Source organism: Perognathus longimembris, chromosome 19, assembly GCF_023159225.1.
Source record: "Perognathus longimembris pacificus isolate PPM17 chromosome 19, ASM2315922v1, whole genome shotgun sequence".
NCBI lineage: Eukaryota > Metazoa > Chordata > Mammalia > Rodentia > Heteromyidae > Perognathus > Perognathus longimembris.
The window spans coordinates 18,871,725-18,889,226 of NC_063179.1; the positions used below are offsets into that span (position 1 = coordinate 18,871,725).

Below are 17,502 nucleotides of genomic sequence, written 5' to 3' on the forward strand. Positions count from 1 at the left end.
GGATAAACTAGACTGATGGAGTCTTTGAAACCCAGTGTGAGAAAACCAGATGCACAAGATATATCAATTGACTCCACCGATTAGTAAGCAAGGCTGAGAGATGTCTATGAAAGACTTAGAGTAAGAGTGAATCCGAATCAAATAGTAAATTAGAAATCTGACAACTGAGCTGCATTTCATGTGTTGAGATTTAAGCTAATAGAGGCTTCTGGCTGGCTTTTTGTGTGATTACAAACTACATGTATGTGATTATATTTTATTCATTTGTTCATCTCCCTCCAAGATAAACCAAGTTAACATTTGATCCGACAGTGAGTAGACAATTGCTTTTAAAAACAGTCTTCTGAGTCCTTAAAAACTCAAATGCATAAATACCAAATGACCTAAGCATTGCACTGTCATTTTTGCAATAGAAATAAAAGCACCTGTGCATCTGCACAAGCCTTCAAACACTATTGTCTATAATAGCCAGAACATCCCGTAATAACCAAAAACTGGCAGTAATCCAAATCTATCAACACCTAGGTAGATATCTGAGTATAGACTCATCCTGTAGAATAATTGTTAGTAACAAAATATGTGAAAATTGAGGGGATCATGAGAGTTGGGAGAGATGAGAGAGAATGATGAAAGGGTCACATTGATTAAGATACATTGTACATACAAACTGACATGTTGAATTGAAGCCTGTTTGTACAATTACTTAAGGACAGTTTTGTTTTTTTAATCTGGGAACTGGGAACTGGTGACTTATGCCTGCAATCTTAATTACTCATAAGGCTGAGATCTGAAGACTGTAGTTCAAAGCTAGCCTGGCTAGGAAAGTTTGTGAGACTTTTGTCTCTAATAAACTACTCTGGAAAAGCTGGAAGTGGTGCTGTGGCTCAAATGGTAGAACACTACCCTTGAGCAAAAATAGTCCAGGGATAATATCAGACCCCGAGTCCAAGCTTCAGGACACACACACACACACACACACACACACACACACACACACATGCATGCACACACATACACACCTAATCCATTGTGACAGAAGACAAATCAGAATTTGTAAATCTGAAGAAACAATAGATTACAAAGATAAGAGATGAACTTTGGAGTATGGTTTTAAACTTATCTTGTTTAACAGTCCATATTTATAAATGACACCACTGGGCTTACTGATGTCTACTGTCTAGTTTTAGATTGAGTGAATGCAGCTACATCTTGAGCTATAGCCTGCTGACCAAAGCCCAGCCTAGCATGTGGACAAGGTTTCTCCCTCTCTTCTCTGGACCACATGAGCTCTAGAGTGTAATTGATTGGAGGGGGGGAGGTTCTCCAAAGTTCATGAATTTTAATGTCTCTCAAACTAAGAAGATATCTCCAACTCAGGACAGCCTTAAGCCAAGTTTGGTTAGATAAACAATTTTTCCCCTCAGAATTTGGTGAAGTGATGCAGACCTATTTTTTTTTTTTTTTTTTTTGGCCAGTCCTGGGCCTTGGACTCAGGGCCTGAGCACTGTCCCTGGCTTCTTCCCGCTCAAGGCTAGCACTGCCACTTGAGCCACAGCGCCGCTTCTGGCCGTTTTCTGTATATGTGGTGCTGGGGAATCGAACCTAGGGCCTCGTGTATCCGAGGCAGGCACTCTTGCCACTAGGCTATATCCCCAGCCCGATGCAGACCTATTTTAATGCCCTCTACTGAAACAAATTCCTACCAACACTATTTTTTTTCCAGTAGTGGAGCTTGAACTCAGGACCTGGGCACTGTCTCTTAGCTTTGTTCTCAAGGCTAGCACTCTACTACTTGTGCCACAGCTCCATTCCTGGGTGGTTAAAAGTTAGGATCAAGATGGAAAATAAGCCAAAGATGTCATAGTTGAGTCAAAAGAATTAGGCCTGGCAGCTCCCTAGGACTGACAGTCTCCACAGAGCCCCATCTCTCTAAGTCCCCTCTGTCAGGCACCAGCTGTCAAGCTGAGGAGCCCTTGTACCCCGTGGCTCAGATGTGATGTGCTAGAGTATGCTTCTATTCTGTCCTCACTAATGATGTCATGTGGCCCACATGGCTTTGTGAACACAGAGTGGCCCAGGAAAATGTTTCAAGATCCCATATCCTGCCAATCTGGAGAAAGAAGGTTTCCTTCCTTTCCTTTTCCTTCCTCCCTTCCTTTCCTCCCTCCTTCCTTTCCTCCCCTCCCCCCCCCCCACCTTTGCCTCTATCACAGCCTGATCTTAATTTCAGGAGTACAGGAAAACAAACTGTTGGTGTAACACAATGAACATAAATGGAATCTCCCTGATTAACACCCCCCAAATCTAAAAGTGGATCAGCTCATCAAAGTGAAGTAGAACCACTCATTATCTACCCATCCCTGAAAACAAATAAAAGGCAAATGAAAGAGCTAAAATTATTGTTCATGGATTGGGCACAGATGATTGCATTTCAGGCAAGTTAGTCATGCACAAGACTAAATAAAATACAAGCCACAGACGCTACTAAACTGCACACCCATTTACACTGAGTTCAACAGGGGACTTGGGCAAGGTTCCAGGGCTCATGCTCATATCCTAGTTACTGAGGGGGCTGAGTTCTAGAGGTTGTTGTCTCAAGGCCAATCTGAAAAGAAAAATTAACTACAGTCTGTCTCCAAAAGGCCAGCAAAAATCAGGGCAAGAGGCATAGCTCAAATGGTAGAATTCCAACTGAGCAAGAAAGCTTGCAATCTAAGCCAGCTCAAGACCCTGAGTTCACTCCAATATCCCAGAGAGAAGGGGTGGGGGGGCGGAGACAGAGAAAGGGAAGGAGAGAGACAGAGAGAGAAAATTTAGGTCAGCAGTCATAATATGCCGTTCAACTCAGCTCAGTGCCTAGCTAAGAACAAATCTGATAACTTGAATCAACTGCCTACAGTATTCTTTATCCACTGTGATTATTTGTGATTCAGAGCATATCAAGTAGATATATTCTTGGCTGGACGAGGTGTCTCTATGTGTGTGGGACAAATCGGCATTGATATAAACATACCAAAACCTGAAGAGCAGAGGGCTTTCCATGTTTGTCCTGGGCTTCCTTAGTACCAACAGCTCTTGAAATAAGCAAAACAAAACAACCACAAAACAGAGATAAAATTTGATAACTCATTCATTTGCCTTTTTTTAAGTGAGAAGTGAGCACTCAAGTGAGGCTACTAAAACCGAGATAAAAGAAGGCCATAGGAAGCCGTTTGGGAGTTAGCTGGAGGAATAGGGCCAGACTCCTCTTCAGATAAGAACTGATTGATCAATGGAGCGGGGTTAACTTGGTTTAATTTTTAAATAAATCCCTGGCACCCTCTAGTGGGGAGTTAGAGCATTTCCCTGTCTATAGCCAAGTGTTCTTTGCAAAGGACATGTGCTTTCAAATCCACTTTCCTTTCCTTTCCTTTATATATTTTGAGTACCACACTTCTTCCTTACATTAAAAAAAATCTCCTCTGCTTTAAATTCATATCCTCTTTGTCTCCATAAGTAAGAGTTCTTGTTAGCCCAGAAGTAAGGACAATTGTTGTATGTCTAATATACTTTCACTTCAGTTTAATTCCCACAGTTAAGAAAGCATCTCAAAAATGTTTCATAGAATGTAGTTTGTATCATATAGTAGTGATTTTAATAGTAGTAGAATCATGGGGGTAGTGCTCCAGAATCAGCCCCTTTGTCCACCAGTCCATATATATCTAGATCAAGAGAGTATAGGGTTTTTAGGCGATCAAACACTTCTTCTAGGAGCTTTGGGTGGAGGGGTAGATAGGTGCTATTTAATGTATTAAAAGTCAGCAACCAATTATATGCTCTAATTAGCTGCACTTCACAGAATATCCCAAAGTACAGGAAACACTTGAACCCCGCTTTCTGCTGCTGAAGACCCATTGACAACCCCCACCCCCCACCCCCGCGTCAGCTAAGTGGTAAAGAGGAGGACTTGAGCTTGGGTGTGAGTGGTAGGATACATATCCTAGTCAGGTATGAAAAGAAGCCATTTCCGTTCTTTTTAAAGGGATTGGGGACAGGAGATGGAGGAGTGTTAGAACAATTCTTCATCAGAAAGGATTAATGTCATTGATAAAGTGATGAAAGATATTTTTAAAAACCTCAAATTGTGATATTTGATAGGAAGAAAGTACACAAACCGACGCAGATCTCTCCTCCCCCCCCTCTCCCTGCAATATAAAAGATAAAATAAAAGGCTGTGATCGTTTCCTTCTGAAACTTTGGAGAGGAGAGGGGAGGTTTTGGAAGGTCTCTGCCGGCATCCACGCCCTCCATCCTCCCCTGGGGCAGGCGCGGCGGGGTTCAGCACCGCGGAAAGCACCCCCTCTCCTTGGGTAGGGATTACGCATGCTCCTCGAATCGGAGGCTCAGGGGGTGCCCATAAAACTCGGGTGAATCGCCTCTGATCACTCACCGTAAGCTGACAACAGCAGGGACGCAGACATTGCTACACACCTCCAAGCAGAGGGAGTGGGAAAGACGGACCTTCTCCATCTCTAAAAGAACGGAAACCTCGCCCAGGCAGCAGAAGCCCACAGCGGTATTGGGGAGAGTAGGAGAGGACCCAGCATCTCGCTCCCGAGCCGCCAGGTGCGTTAGGCGCCAGCACCTGAGGGACAGCGACCGACGGCGGGCGGGCGGCAGCGCGAAGGGACCCGGTGAGTCTCAGCCCTGCAGCAGAGATGTTGAACTTGACCTGAGAACCCCTGGACGCCAGCCACTCCCTGCAGCCCCTCGGCTCTCTAACTCCCCTCTAGAGAGGACCGAGCTCTGCTCCTGAGCCCCAAGGAGTGCTCGGTGCGCGGGACATCCCGCAGCCAGCTTTCTAAGCCTTAGCTTCTAAGGCTACCTGGAAAGCTCGGGGGCTCGTCCCGTGCGCTTTCCTGGGGAACAGACTGGGGAACAGTGAAAGCTGCTCCCTTGATCGATGATCGAGGAGTCCTTATGCATGCAGGGGGCTGCTGCAACCACCTCAGCCACCATGAATAAGGCAGCTGGAGGCGACGAGTTTGCAGAACTCTTGAGGCTGATCCCAGACCTGCTGCAGTCGGCGAACACCAGCGGCAACGCGTCGCCACAGCTTGAGGACTTGTGGTGGGAGCTGGGGTTGGAGTTGCCCGATGGCGCTGCCCCTGGGCACCCCCCGGGCAGCAGCGGGGCAGACAGCGCAGACACAGAGTCCCGGGTTCGGATCCTCATCAGCGCCGTGTATTGGGTGGTTTGCGCCCTGGGGCTGACGGGCAACCTGCTTGTTCTCTATCTAATGAAGACCAAGCAGGGCTGGCGCAAGTCCTCCATCAACCTCTTCGTCACCAACCTGGCGCTGACGGACTTCCAGTTCGTGCTCACTCTGCCCTTCTGGGCGGTGGAGAACGCGCTGGACTTCAAGTGGCCCTTTGGCAAGGCCATGTGCAAGATCGTGTCCGTGGTGACCTCCATGAACATGTATGCCAGCGTGTTCTTCCTCACTGCCATGAGTGTGGCACGCTACCACTCGGTGGCCTCAGCTCTTAACAGCCACCGGGCCCGTGCGCACGTCCGTGGCAATTGCTGGGGCCAGAACTGGGGGGACACTTGCTGCTTCTCAGCCAAGGCACTGTGTGTGTTGATCTGGAGCTTGGCCATGCTGGCCTCCCTGCCCAATGCCATTTTCTCCACCACCATCAGGGTGATGGACGAGGAGCTATGCCTGCTGCGCTTCCCTGACCAATGGCTGGGCCGAGACAGGCAGTTCTGGCTGGGTTTGTACCACTCGCAGAAGGTGCTGCTAGGCTTCGTGCTGCCCATGGGCATTATCAGCCTTTGCTACCTGCTGCTGGTGCGCTTTATCTCCGACCGGCGCGTGGTGGGAGTGGAAGGAGGGCCCACCGCGGCCGGAGGAGGCCTGACCTCAGCCAGCGCCCGGAGACGCGCCAAGGTCACCAAGTCAGTGACCATCGTGGTCCTCTCTTTCTTCCTGTGTTGGCTGCCCAACCAGGCCCTCACCACCTGGAGCATCCTCATCAAGTTCAACGCGGTGCCCTTCAGCCAGGAGTACTTCTTGTGCCAGGTCTACGCCTTCCCCGTGAGCGTGTGTCTGGCACACTCCAACAGCTGCCTCAACCCCATCCTCTACTGCCTAGTGCGCCGCGAGTTCCGAAAGGCGCTCAAGAACCTGCTGTGGCGGATCGCCTCGCCTTCCCTCACCAACATGCGCCCCTTCACAGCCACCACCAAGCCAGAGCCCGAGGATCAGCACGGGCTGCAGGCCTTGGCACCTTTGCAGGCTGCAGCGGAGCCTGATCTGCTCTACTACCCACCCGGCGTGGTGGTCTACAGTGGGGGACACTATGACCTGCTGCCCAGTAGCTCAGCCTACTGAGGTTCAGGGAGAGCAAGAAGGTCTTCATTTGGCTAGGGAAAGAGGACTGACTGCAGGAGATGCGAGAGCCCCTGCATCCCAAAGCAAGTAGGTAGAAGATAGAGAGAAGCAGCCTGCACTAAGGCTGGAGGGCCTTCTCTGAAAAACGGAGCTGTGAAATCGAGGAAGCGGTAGCACTGGAGATCACCTCCACAGGCCAAGGTGGCAGCCTGTGTCCACACCTCAACACTCCATTTACTGTCCATGCTGGGAAGCATAGGAGCATGGAGGTGCAGAAAGACCTCAGGACTTTGGGGGCTGAAGGGATGGGGGGCAGAAAAATGATGTACAATTGAGCATTGGTACCAGCAACTTTTATGCAGCTTTTTTACAAAGTCTCAAGCTACATCCTGATGGGAAAGCTCCTCCAAACACTTGATTTGGGCTCTGGACCACAAAACCAAGACTATTAAGGAGCAAAGGTCTGACTTTCCTGCATGGCTGGGAGCTTGCAGTTTGGAGAAAAGAAGCTTTTATTTTTTTTTTAGAATTGGGAGAAAAGAGTGAGGATAGTTGGTCTGGCCTCAGGAGAATGGATGAGGGAGAGATTACCTGTGTGACACTGTGGTATGGTTTATCACCTGGAGCAGGGTGAAGAAGGGACAACCTCAGAGCTCAAATGGCACCAGAGATGGGAGTGACAAGAAGCTGGTAGGAAACCCTCCTCAGGCTACCGACCTTAAAGGAAACTGAGCTGGTTGGTAATTGAGCAGGAAGTGCAGGCAGATGCGTCCTTGAAGGCTGAGTAGTCTATGCACTGGAGACAGTGACCCTCCCTTTAGTTTGCTGCTACTGGTGACCTAGGTCCAGGAACATCTTGAAAAGCTATCCTGAGAGTGAGGGTGGCTCTGTACCCCTTCTCCTTCACTCCTTAGGAATGTGAATTGCAGGTGTCCCTGCATCCCAGAGTGGAGGGAGAGCATAGTGAGGTTTTCCATAGGCTTAGAAGAGCAAGAAATGAGCAGGGGTTTCTTGCAGACCAAGTTTCTAGAAGCCTGAGCCTGACCTTTCAAAAGGGGTGTAGGATAGAAAAGAATGTAAGCCTCAAGTAAAATCTGTTTTAGAAGGAAGAGTAGTCCAGAGAGGTTGTTCTGAGCAGATCAGCAGAATTTTAGATGTGGGGTTCTGTATTGGGTAAGAAAAAGTAAGAAATAAGAATCCCCATAGACTACCTTAATCAAATTTTGTTTCTTCTAGAGTTCATACTGAATGTTCATGATTAATATTTGCCTAATTTCCAGTCAGTGAGACTGTTTTTGAAGACTAGTCCACATTTCTCATGACAGCTCTGTACTTGTAGTAATTAAGTTATTATGATCCTCACAAGGTCCTTTCTTCAGGCAGTTCTGAGGATGAAGATCAAACATCAACCTGCCAATCTATCTGCCAGTATGCACAGAAAGATGCTACTAAAAGTTTTCTTTGTCATTTTGTTTTGAGGTCAAGAAGCTGGTAATGAAGGCACTTTTTGGTGTGGTTACTTTAATACAATAAATAGTCATTAGAAACCTATGTTCACTTAAGTGATTTAGAACTATAGAACTGTTGCAATGAATGAATGAGATTTAAAGCTCAAAATGTGAGATCTATATGTCTGCCATTCCTTGTCCCAGTTTTGGTAATACAACACAAGGCAATTATTCAACATTCATAAACCTTTTAGCAAAAATCAAAGCTGTCAGACCTCAATCCTGACAAGTGTTAAGAAGTCAATTCTTGCAGAAAACAGATAGTGCTTCTGTTTCAAATTAGTCATATCTGCCTTTCTTTGCCTTTGAATAGAAAACTTATTGGTATTGAGTATCAGGCTAGAAAGATTGAAATGTAAGGCCCCTAAATCTCAACAATACAAAGTAAATGGAAAATCAACACAAGAAAACAAACAACAGTACATTCAGCTGCAACCCGATAATAGGCTCCTATTGAGAGATTCCTGTCAAAGTAACTTGCTATTTCAATCTTGTAAAACACAAAATTTGGGCTGTATGTTGAAGTATAAGTTTTTGCTACTCTGGGCACTAGAAAAATAGGAGGAACTAGAGATGAGGTCTTCATGGAAAGAAAAGGAGTTATCTTTTCTAAATCCAACTAACAGTTGCTGTGAACATAGCAAGGGAGGTGAGATACCTAGATTGCTGTCCACAGCAAAGACACAAAAACCAAGAGGAAGTGATCAGATCAGTTGAAACCAGTAACTACTTTCTAAGTGAATATTTAGGCCATATCCGGTGCTGGATACTAAGATCATGTTCATGAGCCAGACAATCATAATTTCTGCATTTAAGACAGCCAGCCATAAACACAAGCAAGATAAGACAATGAACAATGAGTTGGACATAATAGGAAAGCTAAACATGCTATGGAAATAAAAATAAGGTAAGTTCTGCTCAGGAATCAGAAGCTTTGTGGCCAAAATTATATTTAAGAAGGGCCTAGAAATATGGCTACACTTTAGGCAGGATTAATGTGAGGAGGCAGATGTAACTTGTGAAGCCGAAGAAGTGTGGCATCACTACTTACGGCTTCTACTCCTACAGGATTTCTGTTCAAAACACCCTATTTATTTGGGAACAGTGGTTTTTTTTTTTTGGTTTTTTTTTTTTTTTTGCCAGATAGAACATATCATTGGTAGCTTGAAAACAAATGCTTGAGTCCCTACAGGTAGTGAAAATGGGTTTTTAGATAGGAATCTCTTCACTCATTCAAGCCATTATAGAGATGAGTTCAATTAGTAAAATATTTGCATGTTGGATTTAACTGTGAATGTGTGTGAGAGGGACAGAGAGAGAGAGAGAGAGAGAGAGAGAGAGAGAGAGAGAGAGAGAAGAAAAGAAAAGACAGGGACAGAAATCAAGCCTGTTAAAGCTCTCCTCCTTAGTGCAGTAATCTACCCAGTGTTCCAAAGATGGATGCTCAGATCCTAACAGCTTCACTTATAATAACAGCAATGGCAATACCATCCAAGTGTCAGCCACCTGGTAGGTGCTACCCCTGCAGGAAGCAGCACAGGGCTCTGGGGTTAAAGCCCCAGCTCTACAACTTATGAGCTATATGGCTTCAGATGCATTATCTAATACACTCTTGCCTCAGTTTCCTTGTCTACAGAATTTAAAAAAAGTCACAGCACTGGGATTCAGGATTGTAGTATTAGCAAAGGTAAAACATTTGCACCTCTAACTCAAAGTATTCCCTAAGTATTATTTATTATACATCATCGTAATTCTCTGATACTGTCATTGTTGCCCAAAGCATATAGGTAAGCAAACAGTATATTACAGAGTAGCAAAAGCAGCAGAGTCCAATGCTTGTGGTGTGCTTATGAAATCACACTTCTTGTCCACATGGGAGGCACTTGGAGGAGCCAGGCTAGGGAGCAACTCCTTAGCTGGAGGAGAGAAGATCAGAGGAGGAACCGGGGGCCATTTGTTGAAAGACTTTGGTGTTGACTCCAGAGGCTGAAACTATTTCAAGAGAAACAGTTTGCTGTGTTAATGAAATGAATGCATTTGAAGGTGGTAAATCTTTCAGCATGAGAGCTTAAGCAGACTTGCTGTGGATGTCTTAAATTCATAAGAATTATTAGTGCATTAACTGTGAATACATCAATACCATAAAATAAGTCATTAATGTGTTTTGAGCATTTGTGAATTTGATCAAATATGTGTCTTCCTCCTCCCCACTATCCATTGGTGGCTGTTTGGTCTTCTCTCAGATGTCCTCAAGGCCTGAAATGCCCTGGGGAAAACAGGCGGGGGGGGGGAGGGGAGTGGGAGGGGGGAGGAGGGAGGGTTCTCCCATGCTTGCTTGCTCTGAGAGGCAGTGAGGGACACACAGCATGGTAGGTGGTCTCAACTGCAGGCCCCCAGTGGCCCCCAGTGCATGCAGACATAGTTCAGACGCCTAGGGACTGTTGTGCATGCCAGGTGTGAGCAGACAACCCCAGCAGAAGTCATGACACACATATCTACTACTAGGAAGACCAAAAGTGCAAAGACTCCAAAAAGCCGGTTTCCTGTCATGAGCTTCACTCCTCTGAGCTTAGGTTCAACATCTCTTTATTGAACTAATCCACGTATCTAACAAAAAGTGCCACAAAGCAACAGCCAATGAGTGCCACTGCAGAGGCTGTGATTACCACAACGATGACGCTCCCTGCCGTGTTGACCAGAAAGCCCAGGCCGCCTCCGACCAGGATCTGAGCCAGCTGTACCATGCAGGTGAGGGCAGCGCAGTCCACGCCCTTGCCTCGCCCCCTGCCATCCAGGCCTCCTCCCTGGACCTGCTGCCTCTGCAAGGGAAACACAGGGACGGCATTTGATTAGAAGGAACTGGCACCTCCGGCCAGGGTTGGCCTGTTTTCTGTAAAGAGCCAGTGAGCAAACAAACCATTTCATAGATTTTCTGTAAAGAGCCAGTGAGCAAATCAAAGCATTTGGGGTCATGGGATCTTAGTTTGAACGGCTTGACTCTGCTGTTAAAGTGTGAAAGAAACTACCATATGTAAACAACTTGCATTTTAATATAACTGTATAGATATTTGTGTTTGATTTTGTGTCATTTTTACAAAGTATTGTCCTTCTTTGGAAAATTTTCCATCACCTACAAATTTGAAAGGAATTCTTAGCCCGTGGACTACATGAAAACAGAAAGCAGCCACCTTTCGCCAGTAATCATTAGTGTGCTAATCACTTGCTAAGGACTACTACTAGAATGTTCTACCCTCCTTCCTGATGTTTTTCTTTTTCCCATGACAAAGTCTTAAGTGGTTAACATATGTAAAATTATCTCTTCCCAAGAAGTTAAAAAGAAAATGCAATGCTGTAGAAAAATCACTAATGGAAGAGTAAATCCTATTTCTTTTCTTCCTTAGTGTAGGGGCTGGGGATATAGCCTAGTGGCAAGAGTGCCTGCCTCGGATACACGAGGCCCTAGGTTCGATTCCCCAGCACCACATATACAGAAAACGGCCAGAAGTGGCACTGTGGCTCAACTGGCAGAGTGCTAGCCTTGAGCGGGAAGAAGCCAGGGACAGTGCTCAGGTCCTGAGTCCAAGGCCCACGACTGGCCAAAAAAAAACAAAAAACCCTTAGTGTTAAAAATTCAAACATTTTCAAAAGGACTTTACATCATTCTAGACTTAGGAGAAACTATCAGAATAATTTAACCCTTTCAAAGTAGGGTTATTTGTTTATAGTTTGGTTGATACTTACTACTTGGTCTGAATTGGTTTTCATTGTTATTTACTAGATGTATTTTATAGGTCAGCAGGTCAGTCTTGGACAATTTTTTTATTTAATACTTCATTGTCATCTGCTATCTAGGTGTATAAATTATGACAGTCTAAGATAACAGCAATATTAGCTGTCAATGTTGAGTCCTTGTTAGGTAGGAGGTAGGCATATACGCTATCTTGCTTAATTTTCTGACAAATTCATACAGTGAGAATTACTCTCATTTGACTACTGAGGATAAGGAGGCCCTAAGTGTTTGAATGGTAATTTTACTGTTATTAATAAAATAAACATCATGTAAAGAAATGCAAATAATTCATTGAATAAGGAAGAAAAAACAGATTCAGACTGCTTGCTTCTCATTTAAAAATATTATGAATAAAAATAAAGAGCAAGCAAAAATGGTACTCTACCATTGGGGGAGGGATAATATACTCTTTTGTGTGTCATTGTGGTTACTGAAGCACACGAATATGTCACCTCCTCTAAAAATGACTTCGTTTTAAGTGCTATTTAATAAATAAATGCCTAGCCTTGCCTGTGCCCCACAACCACGGGAGAAGCAGAATTTGAATCCATTTCTCTGAACCCAAAGCATATGTGGCCTCTTCCTGGGTGCCATGTCATTCTCTCTGTGGAGGGGCAGTTCCTGAGGATGGTCAACTTTGTAACAGCCCCATTGCTTCCTGCACATTGCATGAACTAACGCACTGGTGGCCATGTTTGTCAGAGATGAGGACAGACACCACCACACTTGCTAGAGAAGGTGTTCACTCCTCTTGCAGCTCTGCCGGGCAGCTGCACTTGCATCCCCCAATGATGCAAGAGAGGCTGGAATTGCAGTCACACAGATGAATTTTAGTGCTTTTTTCCCCCTCTTTTGCAGTTCTTTCCTAAGCTAGATTAAACTGGGTTATTTCTCTTGTTTCTAGCTAAGCCTATTTGCATGGAGGAAGAATTGCACATTTTGATAATAATAAATGATCATTTTTAGAACAGTCCCCATCGTGCTGTCCTTATAGGGATTGCTTTAGGCCTTGCTCTCTAGTCTGAGTTCCAAGCCACAGTTGGGGAATACACCCCTCTAAGTAGCATGGTGAGGATCATCAGCTAGGATTCTGACCTTCCTCCCGGTACATTTACTAAAGCTGGAGTTCCCTAGGGCAATATTTCTCAGGAATGTTCTACCCATAGCCCACATCCCCCCCCCCAAATTCCATCATGCTCCTCTGGGGCATCGTTGAGCCTCCTTTTCCTAATCAGCCAAATGGGAGTAGGACTCACAATCTGAAGCTCATCAAGGCTCAGTGCAAGGGTTGGGGCTGGGCTGGCGACCATGCTTGTGTCATTATGATTGGATGGGGACATTACTCTGCTGTTGGAAGAACCCTGGCTTTCCAGTTTGGCTCTGGACTTTTCTAGGAAATCCCACCTCCAGCCCCACAGCTTTTTGGTGAGTCTGGTTGTTACCCTGGGCAGAGGCTCACCAAGTACACACCTCCTTCTCTTCCTCTCGGTGGTACTCGGCAAGGAGGTTAAAAGGTACGGTGTACAGGGTGCTGGACATTACACCGAACATGGCACACAGGACCAGGGTGGAGTAGACATTGGGGAAAAGTCCAATGAATCCTGTCCCCAAGCCGAACAGCAAATACCCCATGAAGTAAAGCCCCTTTAATCCAATGTAGGATACCAAAGCTTTCTGAAAGTCTGTGGGGGAAAAGAAAGGGAGAAATTACAGCTGGCAGTGCCTCCCAACACTTAATAATTTCAGACCATCCTTTCTTTTGAAGATTCACTATTTTAGGAGACTTCCTTTGGTACTGAGTCAGGAACAAAAGAATCTCCTTATCAGTGAGTTGAAAACAGCTGGCTTTGGGGATCCATTTTAAATCCTTTACATAAAAGACTGCTTGAAATTGCCTTGCTAGGCTGATTTTCTTTTCCAGAGAGGAAGACCGGGCACTGTTTAGCAGTGTGCTGAATAGGAAAAGAATGTAAACAGGGAGGCTGAGGAGCACACCTTGGCTAAGGGACACCAGGACTGTAAGGGACAGGGGAAAAGCCAGACTTATTCTAGTTAGAGATGTCTGGTCCAATAGGAACAAAATGACAATGCATGCTTATCTTGACCCTGGTGCCCAAAGTTGAGCTGGGAAAAATTAAAATATCCAGATTTTATAGAATGATGCAAGTCATTCATTCATAGCTCCTTAGCCCCCACTTGAATACAGCTTATACATATAAGAAAGAAGTGCATGACTTGCAACTCTCTATGGATACTTTTCCTGTCTCTCCAACACTTCCCAGGATGTTCAGGGATCTCAACAGGTCCCCATAGCAGGCTCCCTCACTACACAAGTTTTCTAACTTCTTATCACCTCAACTTTCTCATCTGCAAAACGAGGCAATGTGTCTGAGAAATCAAACTGCCCAATGCTGAATGTGTGTGTGTGTGTGTGTGTGTCCAATTAATGTGTCTGTTGCTCTTTCAACAACTACAGGTTGAATTACAGTTGGTTATCTGGGCAGGAAACATGGCTTGTTCATACAGATGTAAGAGTAGAGCTATCTCTCTTCTACCTCATGCTACTGCAACACATAAACCAGATAATGAACTATAGATACTTGGAATGTGTCTAGTCAAGGATGGAACTGGAGATCATTGTATTAAATGAAAAAAGCCAGACAAAGGAAAAATGTCTTGTATGCAGAATCTACACCAAAAAGAAGAAAGAGAGAGAGAAAAAGAGAAAGAAAGAGAGGAAGGAGGGAGGGAAGGAGGGAGGCAAGAAAGGAAGGACAGAAGGAAGGAAGAAAGAAAAGAAGGAAGGAATGAAGGAAGAGAAAGCATGTCATTAGTATAAAATGGGGAGAATGTTTTGGGGGAAAGAAACTAATGGAAGAGAGGAGGGCAAAAGGAGAGGACAATTCAAAGTATTTCATATTTATGAATAAAAATATAATAATGATACTTGAATAATGATACTTGATTTGAAGTTGGTAGGAATGGGAGGGAAAAGCTGGGAGAGAGAGAAAAGGAAGGGCTGACATTGTCCAAAAAGAAATGTACTCTTTACATGACTTATGTAACTTTAACTGCACTGTATATCACCTTTTAATAACAATAAAAATTTTTAGAGATTTCAAAAGAAGAGAGGACAAGAAAAAGAAAGAACGAGGAAAAATTAGATTAAATTGTTAGATATCTATAGATAGATAGATCACAATTAAACCCCTTTGTGCAACTAATATATGCTAATAAATGGAAGAAATATTCCATAGCTATTCAAATAATTCCTCAGCTAACACCTCATAGATACTTTTGAATCAATTATGAAACAAAACACTGTCCGAGGTCACTCAGTGAAAGACAAGCTCTGGAAATGCCATTGCTTCCTCTATTGAAGGCATGCCATGACTGGAGTGCTGTTGCTAAGGCCATGAAGGGAAGCAGTACAAAGCTAGGTCAGTTTTATAATAAGCCTTGACAAGCTTGTTTGCTTAATGGTTATCTTTATGCAGGAAAATGTAACCCAAGGTGTCTTGGTTCTTAAGAGCTACCATCAATATTCAGCTCTTATCCATGTTGTATAGGCCAGCCATGGAGAAGACAAAGAATACAAAGAGATATTTGGACACAGAAGTAACTTCAGCACAAAGATGGAAAGTCTGACAAAGATTACTGTATTCAAGAGGAGAAGTCAATAATCTCAGGCCCAAAGTCTCTCACCATGTACTGGGTCTGACACACTGGCGTTAGCCATAACCTCACACAGTGTAGGAGAGGGGTTTAGCTTGGAGAGAAATGATTGATTTGAGCATCAGTCATCAAGAGCAGTGTATGACAGGAATAACTGGATTCTTCTCAGTACTCAGTATTGCTATTCCAACTGGTTTCCTGGTACTTACTGTACAAAAGGAGCTTAAAAATAAGTCCCTTATTATCATTCCTCACCCGGTATCCATGTTGCCCTGAAGAGCTCTGTCTAGATGGAGATGCTAGAGCTGAGTCTCATGTCATATGATGAGTCCAAAATAGAGATGAATGGAGTGTGCTCTAAAAGTGAAGGAATTCTTTGCTTCTGTTTAAGATAGATTGGAGTATAGAGTGAAAAACTTGAATGTTTTCAAAAGAAGTTATATTTAAGGTGATCTAAATGAATGCTTAGAAGTTAACCAGTTGGGGAAGTAGAAGGAAAATGTTGGTCAGTACCTGGAGATGAGGCAGTCTGTGTACTGGGTCCGAGTGCATTGTTAACTTGTATAACAGTGAGAGAGGTCGCCTCTTGAAAGCACAAAATAATGCAGAAGTATAAGTTTTCAGACTGTCACTCTCTGATTCTGTTTTAAGTACTTGAAATCTTCCTCCTGGTATTTTTTTAGTTAATCTCAGGGAAGAAAAGTGTGTGCTAAAGAAATGTGAACAGGAAGCTACCACTATTTGATCATCATAAATTTTTAAATAGTGAATTTTCTAAGTTTTTGTTTATTGCACTCACAAACTCCTTATGTGTTATATTAGACTTCTTGACCTTAGTTATGTTAACTTTGGAAAAGAGCTTGGGGTGTATTTCCTGCTGTACTATGTCAAGGTGAAAGGTCAGGGTAAGTTCAAACTTTCCCTCTAAGGGCTGGGGATATGGCCTAGTGGCAAGAGTGCCTGCCTCATATACATGAGGCCCTGGGTTCAATTCCCCAGCACCACATATACAGAAAATGTCCAGAAGTGGCGCTGTGGCTCAGGTGGCAGAGTGCTAGCCTTGAGCAAAAAGAACCCAGGGACAGTGCTCAGGCCCTGAGTCCAAGCCCCAGGACTGGCCAAAAAAAAAAAACAAAAAAAAACTTTCCCTCTAAACAAGAAGCACACTTCAGTATGAAGTGACTCCCAGTAACAGATTCTCCTCATCTTTTCCACTTTCATAACCTGGGCCCATACCAGGTTGACTGAGCTTGTCTAAAATTTAGAGCTCTAAATTGAGGGTCAGTTCCCCCCTCATTACCATGGAGGGGCAGAAAGGATAAAGAAGCAGGAGCCAAATTTCTACATGTTGACACAACAATTTTAACCTATTTTAAATCAATGGCAGCACTGTCTTTGCCCAGGATTGTTCTCTCAGATGAAATTTAGCCAAGTAGGAGAACTAAGAAACTTAAAGATCCCATGGAAATCTGGCACCTGAGAAGGTAAGGTCAGTTGTCCTCAATCTTGGGACATTAATCCTGGAAGTCACCATCCTATACATCAGAACTAAGGCCATACTACATGTTGGTTTTGTCATGTATTATACCATAACTATTTCTCCTATTTCATGCTGCCTACAAATCTGCTAGGCATAGTTATGAAACACCACCATTGGCCTTCTCCAATAGGATAGAGATCTTCTGAGACTTTATCTTCCATCCATTTTGTTCCAGCATTTCCTTTCATTTTCCAGGAAGCCTTGACCAGGACCCCCACTGAGTTCCTATGTTAAATAATCACAGAGGGAAGTGACAGCTAGTGTTCACTGTGCAAATGGATACTCTGTGTGATCCTTCCCAAAGGGATGGTTTTCCTTACTCCATATAATTAATCCATCGCCTGGTGTTTTAAAGAGAATAAAATTGGTAGAGAAATATAAAATCTGGGTTCTGTTTGGCCAGATACCCTCAGGAAACACACTCGAGAGAGAGAGACTTACAAGAATAAAGTGAAGAAAACACCGAATTGATGCACAATCCCCAACATCCAACCTCTACTCCTCTTTCATAGATGAGAAATTCAGTGGAGTTGTGCATGCTGTAAGGATCTCCATGATATACAATCTGAAAGAGAAGGTTGGGTCTGTTGAGCCACAAACTCAGTATAGTAGG

At 44.2% G+C, this 17,502-nt stretch overlaps 2 protein-coding genes across 3 annotated transcripts in view; one reads left to right on the forward strand and one right to left on the reverse strand.

The window, feature by feature from the left end:
* The first annotated feature begins 4,942 nt into the window (after positions 1-4,942).
* On the forward strand, positions 4,943-6,376 carry Rxfp3 (relaxin family peptide receptor 3). The gene has a single exon (XM_048368496.1). It carries the CDS (start codon positions 4,943-4,945, stop codon positions 6,374-6,376), a length of 1,434 nt encoding a protein of 477 aa, XP_048224453.1.
* Positions 6,377-10,478: 4,102 nt separating this feature from the next.
* Positions 10,479-17,502, reverse strand: part of Slc45a2 (solute carrier family 45 member 2) — a 32,875-nt gene continuing 25,851 nt past the window's right edge. Inside the window, exons 5-8 of one of the 2 annotated variants that reach the window (XM_048368338.1) lie at positions 17,331-17,454; positions 13,145-13,356; positions 12,401-12,403; positions 10,479-10,703 (exon numbers count right to left, since the gene is read on the reverse strand). In XM_048368338.1, the coding sequence (XP_048224295.1) occupies positions 10,479-10,703; positions 12,401-12,403; positions 13,145-13,356; positions 17,331-17,454 (564 nt within the window). The remainder of the gene's footprint in view (positions 10,704-12,400; positions 12,404-13,144; positions 13,357-17,330; positions 17,455-17,502) is intronic. The other variant, XM_048368337.1, reaches the window with a different exon arrangement.